Here is a 19281-nt window from a genome sequence, read left to right as displayed (position 1 = left end):
TGTGCAGATAAACTGTGAAGGACCTTGAATATGGGGATGAGCTGATCCAAGAGCATGAAGTGCAAGAGATAGTGTGATGACTCCACTGACTGTTCTGGTAATCTTTGTGACCAAATTTTGACTGAGTTTAGAGTGGGAAAGAGGAAAGACTAGTCATGTAAAGAGAAAATTATGTTGCAGGATCTAGGCCACAGAAGGAGTTTCCCTGCTGGTCCCAGGGCAGTAGTATGATGAGCCTGTTACACGTGAGAGTAAGGACAAAGAGGAAATTATACTGAAAGCAAAAATACTAGATTTTCTTGTGTCATACCTGGCAGAGGCATGTTTGTTGTATCACAGACAGGGTTGGCAGCTCCCCACTAAGACAGCTGATCAAAAGTTCCCGAAATGTCAGCCAGTCTCTCACAGCGAGGAGACTGATCTCCAAAGTGTTGATTTCTACAATAATGTTAATATGTGCTGTGAATTTCAAAGGCTGAGTGTTCTGATTCCTGGGTAAAATCCCAAGGATTTAGTATATGCTCATTAAAGATAGACATTTATATATATACACAATGGAAAAAAAAAGTTTTACTTTTCCAGCCAGTTGGGCCCAACTGCTTCCATACAGTAACATCTGGTATGTGTTCTTCCCTTATTTTGCTCAGCTTTCTGCAAATGTGTTTGCTGTCTGCTCCCTGTGTTATATATCCTTATTTGGAGGGATTTTTTTCTTTCTTTTGGAGAAAGCATTTGGGTGCTGATATTTTCTGCGCTCTCTCTGAAAATGAGTTTATTGGTCTTGCCAAAGCACAAGGTGTCTTCTCAGGTAACTGGTGTTAAAGTTTATTGCTTAAGTACAACATGCTCCAAATTTACACTTCAGAAAATTAGTTGTATTACAAATAAATTCTCCATTTTGATGCTTGGCTTGAGATACTGGGGTGTGATTTCCAGATGATGATGATGATGTTAGCCCTTCATACTGCAGGATGTTTGAAGACAAGGAACTATGTCTATTTTCCATTAAGAGATGCTGTATGTTCTCCCAAACCACATATCCTAGTAAAAGATTAAAGGAAGAAATTCTGTTGCCTTTTTATTCAGTAGTAAGAAAAAAAAGACAAGTTTACTTTGGGAGAGTCTCTAGTGTTTTATGTCATATCCAGACCCATCTACCACATCTCTCAACCACTTAGGGGTTTGGTGCAGGTAAACATATTTTTGAAGTGTCCTCTTGAATTTATCGTGCCAGGTCATGGCATGTGGTTCTTTCCCTGTGTGCTGGTGTCTGGGTATTCTTTGCAAAATGTTTCAGACATCATCTGCTTTACCTCCTGGAAGAAGCTCTGTTGTCATTAGTACATTCAAAGAGCTCTGGCTTGTTATTTACAAAAAAGACTCTAACCTTTCCTTCCAAAAGCAGTTACCACACTCAAGTACTTGTTCCCTTTGCTGCTCAGATAAATCTCCCTCTGATGCTAGGGAACAGCAATAAAATATTCCCCAGTGCTCTGTTCTCAATTGTAGCCAGCCAAACTTAGTCATCCATTTTATTAGCCTCTGTGTACAGAAGGACTGCATTAGTAAGAAGGGGTTTTATAACCCTTTCTCCTCAGATATATCACCACTGTTTCTTTTGCATTAGAGATTTTATAGGCATTTTTAACATGTATTTTACTTTATGTTATGTTAGTGCAGTTTTTACCCATTCTAAAGTGTTACAATTCTCAAGATTATATGGAAGGAATTTGAGACTTGTAAAATGATCCAAGGAGAAGTATGGGATGATTAATTTGAGAATTATTTTAACAATCAGTAATGTTTTTAAAAGAAGGGGTCTTAGTGATAAATTTAACTGGTATTGTTGTGGAAAGAGTTGCCATTTGAGGTAGTAATTTCATAAGATGCTCTTCCTCTTAGACCATGAACAGCAAAGTGATGCAGTGGCAAGGCTGCATTAGGAGGTAACAGTAAACTCTGTCATGATGAAGTGCATTCTTAGGCAGACAAAAAAAAATAGAGGCCTCTAGATATGTCTTTCTCTTTCTCATGAATCAAATGTGATTAATTGTGTCCTGGTTGTTCTGATATTGGAAACAAAATCTGAATAGCACTGCTTGCATTGATATTCTTCTGTGGTTTCAAGCTGAGCAGATTGTGCTTTGATAAAGATCCCATATCAATGCTTCTAATGACTTTGGATATATTTTCTGATCAGGTCCTCAAAGCTGTAGGAGATGGTCACATTTCTGGTTTCTTACGAAGCAAAATCCTTTTAGACACATCTGAATGTTTTCTTAGAAGAAGTGAGCCCCAGACTGGAATGAGGTTTATGGTAATGCCTGCATTTTAGATACTTGTCTAGATCTGGGAGCATAACTAACACCGGGAGGTTCATATCTTTGTTTAAATCTGTCTTCACAAACTGAAGAGTTCTGAAAGAAGGTGTATTTCACCACAGTGAGGATGTGAAATGAGTAACAGTACTTCTCTGCTTATTCTCAAACGGGTGTAATAGCAGAGAGTTACCCAAAGGTCCAGAGAAGGAAAAAAGTGCCATCATAGACAAACTTTATATATATTTAATGCTGAGAAGCTTTTGTTGTTAACATTTTAGTGTGGTCTCATTTTTCTGCTGATTTCCTTGATGCAAATTGCTTATGGATGTTTTAGCCCAGTGTCGCGGGTTCGGTTTGTAACCGGGCAGAAACACCAATTTAGTGTAGTGGTTTGGTCCAAAATACTCATTACTGTTTATCTGCTGAGAGATAAGAATTAGGAGAAATGCAAAGCAGGCACCAAACTTGAAAGAATATAAAGAAGTTTATTAACAGACCTAAAAGAAGGAAAAGAAAAAAAAATTATACCACCTTCAGAACTCTCCTCCTCCCCCCACCTTCCTCCCTTCTCCCACTGACAATGTGAAAAGACAACCCTTAAGATGTTCAGTCTGTTTACCACTTCCATAATAACCTTGTTTAGTCCATTTAGAAAGAGAAGTCTCTTCTTGCTCATGCTATGAAAACATTATCACAACGAGACAGCCGCCCACTTCCAAATATTGTTCAGTCCATTTAGGAAGAGGAGTCTCTCTGCCTGCGTGTGAGTCCTTTCCCCCGACTTGCAGCTTTTCCCGCAACTGCTTTCGAGGGTCCACTCTTGAAGTTTTTGGGGTACAATTTTAAGGTTGAGCCGTTCAGAAACAAAAACAGAGGCCGTTCTCCTTCCCTGGGAGCAAAGGGTCTTCCTCATCTTCATTGTTAGGACTATCTCTGGGAGCATCTCTAGGAACCGAAGTTTCTCCTTTCCCATTTGGAGCAAAAGTCCTCATCTGGTTCATCTCTAGGGACTGAGGTTTTCTCCTTTCCCGTTTGGAGCAAAAGTCCTCATCTGGTTCATCTCTCCCTGTCCAAACTTCTCATGAAATTACAGCTGCGTCAGCATCTGCCTATCTCAGCGCAGGTGCTTTTGCTTACGAGCTGAGCACTCCACCCCCCATATCTTCATGGAATTACAACAGGATACTCTGATATATCATAGCTTCACAACAGAATTTCAGCTTTAAGCATCTCCTCTCTCTCTTCCCTCAGGTTTTCAGCTCTTCACAGCAGTAAAAGGGTTAATCTCACCTCAGCCTTGCAGCTTTGCAGCTGGAATGTTGAATTTTTCTTATCGCAGTGGAGAGGGGGGAGAGCCGAGCCGCTCCGGCTGCCCACGGCAAGGCAGTGGGGGGGGTTCCATGGCTGGAACAGGTCCATGGCTTCAGGATGGCCGTGGCCCAGCCCGGCCTGGCCCAAGCAGGGCCTGGCCGGGCCCGCTGGCCCCCACATGGGACCTGCAGCCACCTGTCCCAGCGCCGGAAACGAGAGAGAGCTTGGGGGGGAGTTTGCCTATTCTTAAATGTGGATCACAGAGGTGGTCACAACTTTAAGTGGCTTAGAGAATTGTCCATATTCAAACTGGCCAGCTGATAGGTTCTATCAGGTCCCAGAGGAAACTGTAAGCACCCCTTAGCAAGGACATCCCTTCCGGGACTATGCTTGCTAACCTATGACACCCAGTTACAGGGTTTTACAGCCTTTACAGCTTGGTGAGCTTGGGGGAAATCTCAGCCTCTGAGGCAAGCCAGAGCAATTTTAGGAGAGCCCCATGGCATTGTCTGTGTCCTAGGGACATCAAAGGACAGTATGGGATATGGCCTCCTTGGAAGGAGCACAGTGGTGAGCAGGAGTGAGGCCCCCATGAGTGCAAAGTCCACCAGAGTTTCATCAGCTTGTTTCTCACGCTTGAGTGGGTCATTGCAAGTATATCTCAGCTGGTGCCCATGCCTGTATGACTGGCAGAGGAATGGGTTTGTAAATGCACTTTTCACTCACTGTTAAATGCTTAGGTCCCTCCCAAGCCTCTTGCAAACAGTATCAAATTCTTAGGAATGTCTTTCAGAATATTTATTAGTGTATAACAGCTACAGACTTACACCAATGGTTACGAATAGCAGCAGCAGTAGATAACTATTACTAGTGTGCAATCTTACTGTTTTACAAAGCATCAGTGTACTTAGCTATTTTCATCCTTGTTTGATTGCAGTAATATTCAAATGTAAGCATCACTTGATGCAGTTTTCAAGAAGTAAGGGCTGTACCACCTTTATGTAGGCTACTTCCAAATCTACGTGGTGATACTCTTCCAGTGCTAGTGTAATTGACTTAAAATAATAATGGCTAGAGAAGGAGTTTGGTTAATTTCACCTCTCAAACAAATGTGTGTCAGGAAATACGAGTGGAAAAAGTCTTTCTGGACAGTCAGTGTGCTGTGGTGTATTATGTTTCACTGACATGAGAGGAATGTGGGAAGGGAGGTCTACAGTTCCCTGCTGTAGGCACTAACACTCTGGCTGGAAAGCAGCTTGGGATGTGCCTTTCGCTTCATTAAGAAAAAGGCTTTCTGCCTGTGGCAGGAAGTGCTGTAAAACACAGTGGAAGTATTATAGTGTGTGTGGTTAGACAGGGTTGCCAGTCTCAAGTATCTAAAATCACAAGCCAGATATTCCAGCATAAAATCTGTCTAGAAATTAGAGATTTAATTTTTAAAATTCTTTTTCCTTTTTGCCTCTTAAGCTTCATTTATTTTTAAGTGAAAGCTGAGATCTTCACTGAAAGTTGAGATCCTCGTCTGACTTCAGGGCTTTAAAAACAGCAAAAAATTACAAAAAATTTGCAAAAGTCTCATAAAGGTTGTTAACAATGAGTCAGGCATCTTCTGTAGAAGCTGTGTGATTGTAAAAGCTTTGTCATTGTAAATAGGATCTAAAAGGCAGGGATGCAAAACGCAGGCTAAGCTCCTGGCATTTGCAACATAGTTGAGGTTTGCTTACCTTTAACAAATAGCAGTAACTGTGCTGGCTTGTGTTACTGAGCAGCCAGCCGAAGAAAAACCCAACAAAACAAACCAGCACAGTCTGGCAAGCCTGTGTTGTGTGGGGGAGCCACAGTGAGGCAGTTTGTAGACCTTGCAGCCAGTTACCTACAGCTGATCCGTGTCTGGTGTAACTTCTGCAGCCTCCCAGAGTTTCATTCTCTGTGTTTTGGGGTCAGCAGTAGGACTCCTGTTTACAGGAGCCAGCAGGTAATGCTGAGGGATGCATTAATTTCTTTATGTTGCCTACAGCTTCCAAGGAAATGTCAGTGCTTCTCTGAAAGGGAAGGTGTAAAGGATGGTGATGTCCGAGTTGTTCTCCCGACTCTGCCAAAGCTGTAACTTTAGGATTTTGAACAGCTGCACTGGTAGCAGGCAAGGAAGGTGGAGTGCTCCTGTTTCTAGGCATTATCACAGTGCTGGAAAAGCAATGCCAGAGTGTAGGCATGGGTGTTTTTAGGATCTTTCCTTTGTTCCTTGTTCCTGCTGACCTGCACTTCAGTTCCAAAGAAGACAAACAACAAAGCCCACACTTTGCAAAGACTAAAATCCAAGAATTTGAATAATTTTATAGGATTAGTAATGTAAAACTCGAGTTTGCTGGTTTGGAGAGTGGGTGCTGCTGTACCTCCATCAGACATTAGGTAGGTGAGCTGCAAATCTGGTCTTGTTCTGTCTGCCTGTCTTGAACTCAGCTGAGATTTTTTTCTGCTGTGCAACCCTGTAAGAAACAACAATTCTTGAAATAACATTTCAGCACTATTAAACACTGCTTGTTTGATGCTCTGACATTTGGTGTTGGCAGCTTTGCCTGCCTCTTCAGCATGCATCTGGCTGTCACCATTCAGCCAGTCCTTTTCTTCTGCACAGCTAGGTCAGATGGAAAACACTTCTGCTCTCAAGAGTGCTCCAAGTGGCTGTTCAACATGGCTAAGCCTTAGGAACTCTGTCTTGCAAAAATAAACTTGCTGTTAAGCATAATTTTCATTGTTCTTAAGAATTCTATTAATTATAGAGGAAGATAAATAATCCAGTGGTCTGAAACCACATTATTCTGGCTCAGGGAGCTGTTAGCACTAAAGATGATGCTTTAGGTATTGGAGGTATATGAGATGTTCTGATGTGCTCTAGGATCTAGCAGTTCACCTAAAGGTTCAATGTCATTGAAGCCCACTGAAGTCTGCAGAGGTTGTATCATTCAGCTTGTAAATACTTCCTCCACCTCCAGTGGAAACATTTATAGTCAGAAGCAAAGCCTTGAAATGTTTACTAATGTCATATTGAAAGGGCAAGAAAAGAAAGAGATGTAAAGATGTGTGCATTAATTATTGCAATAATCTTGCAATCAAGGAAGTATAAAAATAATCCAGGGTGAAAACTGGGAAGAATTGCAAAGGAAAACACTGACTCTTTCAGTTGAAATAATGCAGACCTCATTCAAGCTTTCTCCACAGAACATGAGGTCTAATCCCAGCACAAGTAAACACATGTGGGGGTGTTTTCTATAAAAGATTTAAAAATCATGATGCTCTTGAGAGGTGACTAATTGTGCTCACTTAGCTTCAAGTGAATAATTAAACTGTGAGGAGTTATTTTCTTGGCTCTTCTGTCATGTTTCTTACTTACTAATTCTTAGATATTCAACTTCTAGACTTTTTAGCATCAATCAGGCTCTGCTTCTATTGTCTGAAAAATATGTAAAGAAAAAACTGCCACAGATTTAAATACATTGTATTGTTACAGTATAAATACCATCATTGTAATTAAACCACTTGAAAATATGAACCGTCTAATTTTTCTCTCAGGACTCAGCCTCCTGTGAGGGTTTTGTGCCTTTGAAAATCTCCCTAGTGTGCTTTGCTTCTCCTGATTGTTCTTGGAAGAAAATTAGCTTTTAGTCCTTTAAAATCTGTTGGCTTTATTTGCTGCTAAATACACACATGGTAAGTGCTGTGGGATCAAAACAAAAACAAGTTGCTCTTCCTATGCTTGTAGTTTTGATGTGATTTGCAGTTTGGCAGAAGTCAGTAACACAACTCTTAGTGTATTTGGGGTCATGGTGCATTAAGGTAGATCCCTTTGGCCTGAATCAAGAACCTGCAAAATATCTTCAAATCAGAGTAAGGAGTAAATTTAAAGAGACTAGAAGAGGATGAGAGAAGCCACTTGAGAAGGCAGGTAGCCTGGTCCAAAGTCCTGGATTTGTTTTGTCCTGGTCCAATTCCCACGTTGCTACTTCCAGACATTAGACTACTGCCCTCTTAAAAATGTCCTCCGAGATTCTGTCACTTAATGAGGGTTTGGGCAGATTTTTTCCTGTTAGGAATGTTTTCCTGATGACTGAGTTGCTCCACCAGGTGCCTGTGGCTTTGTCCTTAACTTGCCGTCTTTGTGGGGAGAGTAGGATGATGCCAGGTTGATGAAGTAAAAAGGGAGGGAATTTCTCAGGTGGTGGGAAGAAGTTCATGAAGGACGTGAATGAAAAGCCCTGGGAGGATTAAGATAAGAAATCGTTACCCATCCAGGATCCTTTTCATCCTGTTTTTCACTATGAATGGCTTGAATTTTGTGATATTTTTGAGGTGTTTTAGACAGATACTGAGTAAGAGCACGGTTTGGAATCTAATCACAACCTCAGAGGTAGAGAGACCTGTGGGTTCCACCTGCAGAACTAAAACTTAGTAATACGTTAACAGAAAGACATGACCTTTTCCTGTCTTTTCTACCCTCACAGATGAACAGGAGCCAGCAGTCAGCAGTGATTCAGATATTTCATTGATTATGGCAATGGAGGTTGGACTGTCCGATGTGGAGCTTTCCACTGATCAAGACTGTGAAGAGGTGAAATCTTGAAAAAGAAACAGAGATCCAACACTAAATGACAGGGGAAGGTCACAGGTAGGGACCGAGTCAGCTTTCTAGGATTTGGACCAGTCATGCACATGCCTCCAGAGCACTGTCACTCCTGCACACTCCATACTGAGATGGTCATGAAAAGCAATAGCAACAGTTGTGTCTGCCTGGATGCGGTTTCTTCATCTACACACCTTCGTTTGGTTCACATGAGATATGCACACTTCCGGTTTACCCACATGCTTGAGAGCAGTCATGGAACTCTTCAGGGGCTCATAAACATGCAACTGAAATGACAGCTTGAGTGTTTTCTACACTTGTTCAATCAAATGTTTGTTGAGTTCTTTTGAAAAGGCATATGTTTATTTTATTTGTTTGTTTGTTTACAGTGTGTTATGGATGAACACTCTGTTTTTATTGACTGACCCCAGCTTTTTCAAGAGTTCAATCCAGAAATCTGAATTCCCGTTCACTGGTCACTTCATGATCTTACCAGGATTTATCATTGCCTTGTTATTTCTGCATGAAGTAAATGTGGCTGGCTTCAGAAGGATGATGCACCAGCACCCTGCATTAATATTAAGCCTGCTTTCATTAATTGCAAGGCTTGGAAATGGTATATTCTGAAGGCCTTTACTTGTAAGAGAGCTCTGAGTTAGCAGAAATTTGGGTTAAAACTGCATTAGTTTGTCTTTTACTTAGGGCTCTGTTCTAGACAAGTATTGTACGTGTGAAGGAGAGAAAGAAAAGCTTAAAGCGTCACTCCATCCATGTAGTCCTGTCCTGTATTTTATGCTATTAGCAGGTGTCAGTACATTAGTGGCCTTCTTTCAAATGACAATTCACTAGCTGGAAAAAAGATCTAGTATAACGTCAGGTTTTTTCTTAATTTTACAGACCAAAACCAGATCAGTGGGCTAAAGGAGCATCTGAGAGGTTTCCAGAGGCTGCTTATTAACAGTTCTGCGTTAAGTGGGTGACAGTATTCTTACAAAGGATCTGGAGATGCTGCTATCAGTGTCAGAAATTGCTAATGGAGCAAGAGGCAGCCGTTTGAAATGTTTAATTCCTGGTTTGCTTTGGGTCTTTTTCCCTTAGTGTGTTTCATTTCTTACATTTTGACAGCAGTTTCTGTCTGCTTGTTACCTAACAGAAGAGTTCAGGTGGTTTGCTGCCCTCCAGAGTCCCTGTCAACGTTGACAGAAAAATAACAGAATATTTGCAATTTGTATACAGATACGTACACCAAAATATATTGGGGAGGGAATTTGGGGAGGGAATTTGAAAATAAAAGAACTAACATAAATCAAAACACCTAAGTAATAAAGACCTGACATAATAATTTAGTTTATCCTGAGCTCTGCTTTCCAGGTGAGAGCTCATTGTTAGTTGTTCAGTGCATGATTTGGTTTTTCAGTCAAAATACTGAACTGTGAAGTAGCTTACTGTTACACAAGAGTACATGGTTTCTGTTGAGAGTCAGATGATTTGAATCACATTACTGCCTCCTGAGTCAATCCAGAGAATCAACAATTCATCTTACATTGAAATTTCATGCAGAGGTCAAACATTTTGACTTGGCAGTGTCATGGCAGCATCTAAAAATGCAACTGTTGGGGCTCTTGCTGCATTTAATCTCCTTGTGGATTTACTTGTTAAATGTGAAAACCAGCTTCCAGCAAAAATTTGTGTTTGTTAGATTTTATTCAGGAACAAATGTGTTCAGAACAATCCCTAACATTTTGGCTGACTTGCTTCTTTAGTACAGAAGGAAGGAAAAAATATTCTCCATGCTCTTTTGTCCATTTAGAACTAATTAAACATTTAGTTTAATTTTGTTTTATGTTCTTAGTCCCTAAATTGCAGGGTAGCCTTGAGGTAAAGGTTTTAAACTGAAAGAGGGCAGATTTCGATTAGATATTAGAAATAAATTATTACTGTGAGGGTGGTGAGGCACTGGCACAGGTTGCCCAGAGAAGCTGTGGATGCCCCGTCCCGGGAAGTGTTCAAGGCCAGGTTGGAAGGAGCTCTGAGCAACCTGGTCTAGGGAAAGATGTCCCTGCCCATGGCAGAGGATTTGGAACTAGATGATCTTTAAGGTCCCTTCTAACCCAAGCCATTCTGTTATTCTATGAAAATGACCCATACATGTGCTGTTACATCTTTAGAAGCCATTGGAATGAAAATCTTTTTTGAATTAATGAGATAGAGGCAGCTGGAAGTCTTGGTTAAAAAAGAAAGTTACGGGCTATTCCAGAGGTTACACTAGGCCAGTTTTGACAATATTTGTGGTTCTGTAATCTTGTTTTCCTTATTCTTTTATGTCTTCTCTATTCCTTGCTGCTATGGGAAATGTCTGACACATTAATGTTAAAATTGACTCCTACACAAGAGAGTTTGCACAAGGTACTGCATCAGCTCCACTTAAGCTCTGTAAATAATGCAGATTTAAGTGGTGCTTACACCAATTTTGACCCAGGAATGAAATTCATTTCAGACGACTGCAGGGGAAGAAGTGAAGCTGGTTATATACAGTCAGGGCTCCTTATAGAAAGTCCACACACTGGTATAATTACTTCTCCAGCACTGGAGCCTGGGTGCTACATATCACAGGAACATCACGAACACAATGTCTGAGTTGTCAGTGATCCTTCACATATGCCCACTGGAGCTCAGCACACAGGCAGAGAACTCCTGGCCAAACTGCTTGGGTTTCTGAGGAGCTGTCACAAAGTGTTTTATGTCATGAACGGAATTAAGTTGATCTCAATGGTTAGATTGACCAATTAGCTGTTTCCATAGCAGAGCCACCCACGGCACAGCAGAACAAGCAAAGTCTGGAAAAGCAAGGCAGGAGGGGAAGCTCCCAACTGATAATGAGCTGGGTCCTTTGCCCAGCAAAATCATTAAAGGGAGCTGTTCTCAAAAAGGCATCACAGATTTGATAATTGAGACCCTGCACATATTTGAGAGTTAATGAAGAACTTTTTGAGGTCTCGCACTGTGCACACACTTTTCCTAAATATCCCATATTAGATCTGGTCCCTTAGGGTCCACAGGTGGCCACTGGCAGAGTGTCAGTCTGGGTGAGTGGTTTGACATACCACCAATTAGTGCTATGCCTTTTAGAAGAGGCATCCTAGCAAATCTAGGTCAGGAGTCTTTCTGCTTCTGTTTTCCCAGTTCTACTTGCAGGTTCACTCAGGGAAGATGATGTTCCATCCCTGTCCTCAGGTGTTCTGCAGCTCTGAGCACTGTTAAGTGATGATGAGGGCAAAGCCAGGTTACACATCACTGAAGCCTGAACTTAGGAAAGCACTTAAGTAAATGTTTTATTCCGTCCTTCTTCAAAAAAACACTTATGACTAATTTTGGACTTGTACCAAAATCACGTTATTTTCAAGGTCTTCTATGAGCATAATTAAGCCCCTGTGTCAAAAGGAAATGTTTTCCTAAAGCTTGACCTGACTGACAGTATTCTTTGCGTATATAACCTGTGAACTGCCTTGAGAATTTGAGGTGCTTTATGAACATTAAGACCCCCTGATGTGTGTTTGTAACATGTATGAAAGCCTTAATTCTGCAGATCTGCATGTCCATGCACACCTTGGTACTGCTGCCCACTGAGCTTGGGCATTAAGTACGTGGGGTTCAGCTGCTGGGGACACAGTACTGGCTGTTGAGAAGGGAGAGCAGCCTTTAGCTTGCAGCCAGGAAAGAACAAAATCCTCTAGAGCCCTCTGACAAGCAAGTGCTCATGGATACAATTCTGCAGGCTGACGCCATGACTGGGCGGGGGGGCACCTCCTGCATGGGGCCAGTGGCCAGGGGATTGTGTGGCTCCCAGGAAAAGGCACTCTTGTTATTAAGCTGATCCTGTGCCTCTCCCAGCAATTCCTGTCTTGTCATCTGAAGCGCTTGTCTCTTTTTTTCCATGAGCAAGTAGTAGGTGGGAGAAGCATTTGCCTTAGTGAGGCTCATCATCACTCCGGCTGGGTTGCAGGATAAAACTTGGTCAGACAGAAACTGCGCTCAGAGTATACTTGGATTTTCTTGGGTTTCACTAAGCTGCCTTCCCAAAGGTCTGTTCAATAGGTAGGATGCATAGAAGGTTACGCACGCAGAATTTTGCACTCACAACCAACCTGATGTGTGCATGCAGATGTGCGAGGCACCAGGTCTAAATTCCCTCCCCACAGCTCACCTGTTCTGGTGGGGATACAGATCTGGCACTTACTGAGGGTTTGGGGTTTTTTATTTTCTGACTGCTTTAGAGCCTCAAAATCAGGATCAGGACTATCATAGCACTGCAGTTCATTCTTTAAGTACTCTATAGAATTAAATTGACAGGTATGCATATAAAAGTGTGTTGATGTGAGTATGGAAACTGTACTGTAGTGAAATCAGAAGCACTTGTCGGTTTTAGGCCTTTTATTTGAGGGAGATTGTGGCACTAAAGAAAAAGGCTTTATAGAGGCAGTTTGGAAAAATAAATTATCGAAATTGCATATGATAAGTGATCCCTTGGATCTCACTAATGACCCCTGGATCAAATCCCAAGGAGGTCATTGCAAGAAGGGCATTGACGTTGGGGCGCATCCATTTCACAGAACTAAAATGGCAGAGAAATCCAGCTTGTTCCTTCCCGGCCCATCTCACAAGTGTTTGCCCAAGTGTGAGCCTTTGTTGCAGGGGAAGGAGATCATGGGATCAAACTTGCACAGTGTTGATTCCTCCCCTGTTTTTTATGCTGCCACTACCTCTTGGAGCAGGTCAGAGAAGGGAAAGGAGCTGGCCTTCAATTCCAGGGCTTGGTGAAAATCAGGCCATGGGCTTTCAGCAGGTTCGGGACAGCCAAGCTTCTTCATGGCCAGTGCTGACCCTGGGACTGGAACTTTGTTGATGAACATTGAGCCCATATGGACTCATTTGTTTTGTAGATGCAAAATGTGTATCTGGGGCAGGCAGCATGACGACAGTGAATTGGCTTGGTTAGCACGAGTGGGAAACGCAATGTGGTATATTACAGGGCTGAGGGAAAACAAGGCTGGAGGTGTTGCTTTCACAGGCTTCTTAAATAGGGGTAATTGATCCAAAATAAGCACTTCTTTCATTTTACCAAGCTGTTACCTGAACTAATTGATAGTTTCAGAGAATGAGGAATGCCAGATGGACTGTTCAGGGAGGGTTTGTTTGTGAAGCAGATGGCAGCTGCGGGTTGGGACGGAGAGTGAAGGGCAAGGGTGAGGGCTGTCCCTCTGCTGTGCTGCTTACCCTGCTGGGCTGGACACCCACTTGGCCCCTTTATCTGCCCATTTCTTTTTCAAGGAAACACCCTTCTAAGCAGGAGCTGTATTTCAAAGGGAGAAATAAAGAAATGAAAGATGTGGATTTTGAATGAAAAGCCAACATGATTTTTCCATCTGAATATAATCTTGTCTCTCTCGAGTATTTTAATTGTGAATTGGTGGAAGTTACTTCCTTCTGTAGTGAATGGAAAAAGAAATGAGAGGAAAAAAAAGGAGAAATAGTGTTTTCTCTTTCTTCTTTATTTCTTGATTCTTCAGTCCTGTGTAACACTAATCACAATAGCCAGATCAAGATGTGTGTTTGCTCTGAATGTATACAGTTATTTCAGATGTCAAATACCTTAATGTTTTGTATATGTATGTAATACCATCCTCAATTCTTGTTTTATGTTAGGAACCTGAAATGACTGTACCATTTTATAATTAGATATGTAAAGAGGGGACAGTGGGTGGGTCTGTTATTTTTATACCAAGATGTTCCTTGTATTTAGTGAACATTTAAAACAATTTTGTACTTGTCAAAATATACATTCCATCCATTTCCAGAAGAGAATTATTTCTATGTAGAGTAGTTTATAAGCAGACCAAAAAAAAAAAGTGGCATCCCACTTGTATGCAGTTCCTGAACAGAGCAGCAGTATCCTGGTTTTCAGTGATGGCTACAAAGCTTTTTCCAGCCGTGTCTCTTCTCACATGCAGCAGAGCCATACCAGCAAATGCCAATGTTATAAAGAAAATTAAAATCCCAAATGAAATAAATACCACATGGATCAGTGCACAGCTTAACAAAATAATTTCCAGTTCAGAGACAATGGTCTGTCCCAGTGAAATTCTCCAAGGTAATCAGTCCTGCTCTGGACAGCAGGAGCAGATTTGCTGGGAGGCTTCAGCCCTCTGTCCCTGCCTGGCAGAGCCACCAGCTTCAGCAAGCTGGGGGGATGCAGGGTTGTTATACTCCTGCACTGTGGCTCTGGCTATGCTGCAGCTTTGGTTTAGAAAACACCTACCAAAAGGCCATGGCAAAGTCACACTGTGGCATTTGCATGGGCCATCATTTTTCTGGTAGTTGCCTTTTTCATTCCCTCCCTTTCCCCACTACCTGTGACGTGCTGCCAAAACTGTGCAGTAGCAGTTTGTGAAGATTTTTTTGCCTTTTTTTCCTTCCTGTACAGTCTTGCGAATAAACTTTTAACTCTTTGCTGACATTTTATAATGTATACATCTTCGTCTGCAATGCACTTTATCTCTCTTGAAAAATGTGGGAGTCGGAGAACTACCATCTTAAAGGGATTTGCCTGAAATCATGAGACACATACTTTTTATTATTTTGTGTCCTTTTTGCTTTGTTAGATACTGTAAATGCTAAAGAGCATAGACAGTGACTCAGCTGGGGGAAATACTGAAATGTTGAGGCTAATACTTGGAAGCATTATTCAGTAGTACAACATGGCTATTTTTGTTATATAGAGGATTATAATGTAAATATGTGAGACTGTGTTTTATGTACTAGTAAAATATTGCAACTCTCAAAGTTAAGATGGTGAATTCAAAGGAATTTTATTGCGAGTTTTTTAATAAAACAAATCTGATTATTGTGTTGTATGTATTTTCTAACAGCCTGTGTAAACCTGGAATTTCCTGATGTGTGAAACTTGTGAGTAGTTTCTTCCTGAACTCAGCCACTGCAAACTTTGGCATTCATAGGAGGCAGAAGGTACAGTGGAAAGGGGCCCAAGTGACAGCCTGGCCTTCGTGACACCTCTCCAGCTCATTACTGCTCTGGTCCCCTCTGCCCTTCAGTTGCTTCTAATCAGAAGGCAGCAGCTGTGTGAGAGGTAAATGCTTCTGCTACCTCAAGGGAGAGCTGCAGCCTCAGCCCAGACACTAGGCATGATGTGTTAAAACAGCTTTAAAAGATGACTGCTGTGCATTCAGCTGCTCTTCCCTTGTCTTATCAGACATCACTGTGTATCCCTGGGAGCAGGGCGAGGGGGAGAGCCCGGGGTTGTTTTGTCATCCAGCATAGGTATGCTGCTTGCAATAGGTTTGAGGTACAGTAAAAATCCTGCCTAAATGTAATTTAAGAGACTTACAGAAAAGTTTTCCAGTAGATGCAAAAGAAGGCAGAGAGAAATCCCTGAAGGAGCCAACTCCTGGCTCAAGCTACAGCCCTGCCACGGGTCCCAGCCTGCCCCCATCCTGGCCCACCCTTTTTTGCTTTCTGTCTGGTGCCACCAGCACACACACCTCTCTTTTCCAGCCACAGCGCCACGTTCGAGGTGACAACATGCCAGAGAGGCTGGAGCCCTAAGCTGGATTCCACCCAGGAACCAGGAAGGCAGCAGCTGTGGGCCAATTCACGCTCAGCTCCCCAGGCCCTGCTGCCTCCTTGCTCCTATGCACCCACCCCCACCCCGTTCGTCTTTGCTCTGTCCACGACAGAGGGGCAGCAGCTGGCTCAGAGCAGGAAAATCGCGTGCGATTTAACGTGGCTTTATCAGCAACGCCGGGAATTACTTTTCTCCTCCCAACTCCAGTCAGCAGCACAGCCTGAGGCTCCCATCCCACCAGCCCTGCTCCAAGGGCAGAAGCCCTCCACACCAAAACAAACCCTAGGTTGTCTTTGGAAAGAGGATTTATGTCTTGCTAGCCAAGAAATCCGGTCTCGCTCTTCCCCACGCATCTCCCTGACTGCCAGCTGCTTTGTTCCTTGCCTGCATTTCCTAGCTGTCTCGGGGGGAGCGGGGCCGGTTTTCCTTGGCAGGCAGCTGTGTGCAGTTGCCGTGTGAGCTGCACACAACACAGCTGGCGGGAGGCAGGGGCGACGAGGGAGTAGTGCAGCAGAAGTAGCGCCACGCGGAGCTGCCGGCAACGCCACCAGGACTATAAATAACGAAGAGCGTCAGGCAATTCATTGCAGGATGCAAGCACATACTTGGGGCTCGTGCTACATCACTCTCTGCTCTATATGGAATTAATTTCTGGTCAAAATTTGGAATTAAATCTGTGCTGCTCTGTGCTCTGTTGTTTTGTGGCTTTTTTTCCAGAAGGAATAAGGCAAATTGTACTCGCTCCTCCTATTCAAGGAGGTGACACTCAGACGCATCACAGTCAATGGAGAGGATGTGGGATTCAGAGGGAATTTATCCAGGTTTGCACTGCACAGCAGTATGCGCAACTCTGGGTCCCATGATATCCAAACCACGCTAAGAAAGAAAATGCACCTTTAGGGTGTCCAAAAAGGACGTGCATTCACTTGTGCTGGGTCTCGGGAAGCTGCTCTGGAAAAAAACACTGAGAGGGCAATTCTCTAACATGGGGAGATCAAGGTTTGGGGTATCCCTGAGCACTTCATGGCCCAAAAGAATGAGCTAGTGCATTTATCAGAATTCAGCTGTAAGAAATCAGTGCTTAATAGGTGAGGCTATAATTTTGCAAAATGCTCATTCCTCAGCTTTGACCTCTGTGCAAACAAGTTGCTGGCAAATCCTGGCAGCAGTGGAAGTGGGCAAAGTGTCACCACCCTCAGGTGCCTGGGCCACTCCCTGTTGCAGGCTGGATTGCTCCTCTGGACATCCTCCTGGGCATCTGCATCTGCAGCTTGGCTTTACGGTCCACCCTCTCACCTGAGAGCAAAGGCAAGCTTGCACAAGGAGGCCAGCAGCAACTCCTGGTGGCTGAAGCCTAGGCAGACGTCCCTCCTCCTGCTCCAGCTAGGAAGCATGTCCCTCCTGGCAGAGGGACAGAGCAGCCATCTGGGAGCGGTAATGCCTTAGATGTGTTGGCAGAGCCCCAGCACTCATCTGTGAGAGCCCAGAGCTCAGATGAAGTTTTTCCTCTCTCCCTGCTTGGGGCAGCCGTGCTGGCTCCAACCAGCAGCCCACTTAGTCTGACTCAACCAGGGCTGGGAGCCGACACCTACAAAGGAGCAACACCAGGACAAGTCGACTCCCTTCACGCCACACCTCATTTTAAAAAGGTCTACTATATTATGGAGTCGTAGAACACCTCTGAGATCATCAAATTCAACTGCTAAAACAGGTGTCAGTGCTGCCTGGCTGCAGGGCCTGAGCTCACTGAGTCTTATTTTGTGAGATGCTGTTCCATGCCTTAGCATGTGTTCAGTCTTGGGCTCCTCACTATAGGAAAGACATAAATGTGCTGGAGCATTACCAGAGAAGGGCAACAAAGCTGGGGAAGGGTCCGGAGCACAAGTCCTATGAGGAGCAGCTGAGGGAGCTGGGGGGTTTTATACTGGAAAAAAGGAGGCCCAGGGAAGACCTTACCACTCTACAACTCCCTGAAAGACCTTACCACTCTACAACTCCCTGAAAGGAGGGTGTAGCCAGGTGGGATTCAGTCTTTTCTCCCAAGCAACAAGTGACAGGACAGAGGAAATGGCCTCAAGTTGCAGCAGGGGAGGTTTAGATTGGATGTTAGGAGACATTTCTTTGCTGAAGGGGTGGTCAGGAATTGGAATAGGCTGCCCAGGGAAGTTCCAGGAATTATCATCCCTGGAAGGGTTCAAAAAGATGTAGATGTGGCACTCAGGAACTTGGTTTAGCAGTGGGCTTGGCAGCACTGGGTTAATGGTTGGACTTAATGATCTTAGAGGTCTTTTCCAGCCTTAACAATTCCATAGCTCTATGATTCTGTGTCCTCACTGCCTTTCTCCAGACCTCACTGCCCTTTCCTTAACTGCATGGCATGGAGTCCCCAGGCAGAGCCCACTGTCAGGAAAGGAGGATGGAGACAAGCCCCGTGGCAGTAACACAGTAACACTCCCATGGGTTTTGGATGTTACTTGCATGTCCCAGCCCCAAGCACCAGCAGTGCCCCCCTACCTGGGCATCCCGGAGCTCCTCCAGAGGTGCCATGGGGTGCCAAGCCTCAGTTCCTGGAGGCAAAGGAATAACGGTTGGAGGAGATGGGAGGCAGGGGCGCAGCCTCAAGGACTTAAGAAAGTGGTTCCAAAAATCAGCGGTAAAGGGTGTTTGTCGCTCCTTGGGGACAGCGGGCAGAGGCAGCTGCCTGCATGCTACATCCCGCATCCTGCATCCCGCGCCGTGTCTCTCCAGCAGGAGGCTCTCCTGCCTCGCGAATCCATCGCCCAGCCTCGGGCGGGGCTACCTGCGCCGCGGTGTATCTGGCCCCCATCTAGGCCTGACTTTATATATTGAGCCAATTCAGTGACTATTTACCGTGTTAAACAAGTGAAAAGTCCCGCTGTGGGAGGGTTCTCTGCTCTCCCTGGAACGTTCCCCCTTGCGCACAGCCCGGGGAATTCCCTCCTTGTCCATCCTATCAGTGGGGAAAAGCCTCCTCTGAGCATCTTAGCAGGGGTGAGGAAGCACAGGAAGCCACCAAACCATCCCCTCCAGGTTTGGGGAGTGAGTTACTACATATTCTCGAGCAGCACCGCACCTGCGGGATAGGGATCGAGGGCTGCAGGTCACTTAATTAAAAGGCTGCAATTAGCCCTTGTCAGCCGCTTCATGAGATTCCCTGGGTCGCCCAGGGTGTGTTTGAAAGGAAGCCCAGGAAAGCTGTGTGTCTCGCCCAGGAGCCAGCAGATTTGGTAGAGCAGAGCAGAACTGCTACCCCAGGTCATAGCCGGGTAAAACGAAGCAAAACCCAGCCAGGATACCTGGTGACAGTGGCTTCAGCAGGAGGTGAGCAGCAGGACAGGGACAAAAGTGGGACTGGAGACCAACACTGCAGC

General features: G+C 44.0%; 1 protein-coding gene across 1 annotated transcript in view; it reads left to right on the top strand.

Annotated features, from left to right (window-relative positions):
• RNF150 (ring finger protein 150) overlaps positions 1 to 16437 on the top strand; it is a 122153-nt gene extending 105716 nt beyond the window's left edge. The window contains exons 7-8 of the mRNA XM_082281874.1: positions 8132 to 8295; positions 15177 to 16437. Of these exons, the coding sequence (XP_082138000.1) occupies positions 8132 to 8250 (119 nt within the window). The 3' untranslated portion in view covers positions 8251 to 8295; positions 15177 to 16437. The remainder of the gene's footprint in view (positions 1 to 8131; positions 8296 to 15176) is intronic.
• Positions 16438 to 19281: the final 2844 nt, after the last annotated feature.

The sequence above is a fragment of the Coloeus monedula genome (genome assembly GCF_965178545.1).
Source record: "Coloeus monedula genome assembly, chromosome: 5".
Lineage (NCBI taxonomy): Eukaryota > Metazoa > Chordata > Aves > Passeriformes > Corvidae > Coloeus > Coloeus monedula.
This window is presented reverse-complemented; position numbering and strand designations above follow the sequence as displayed.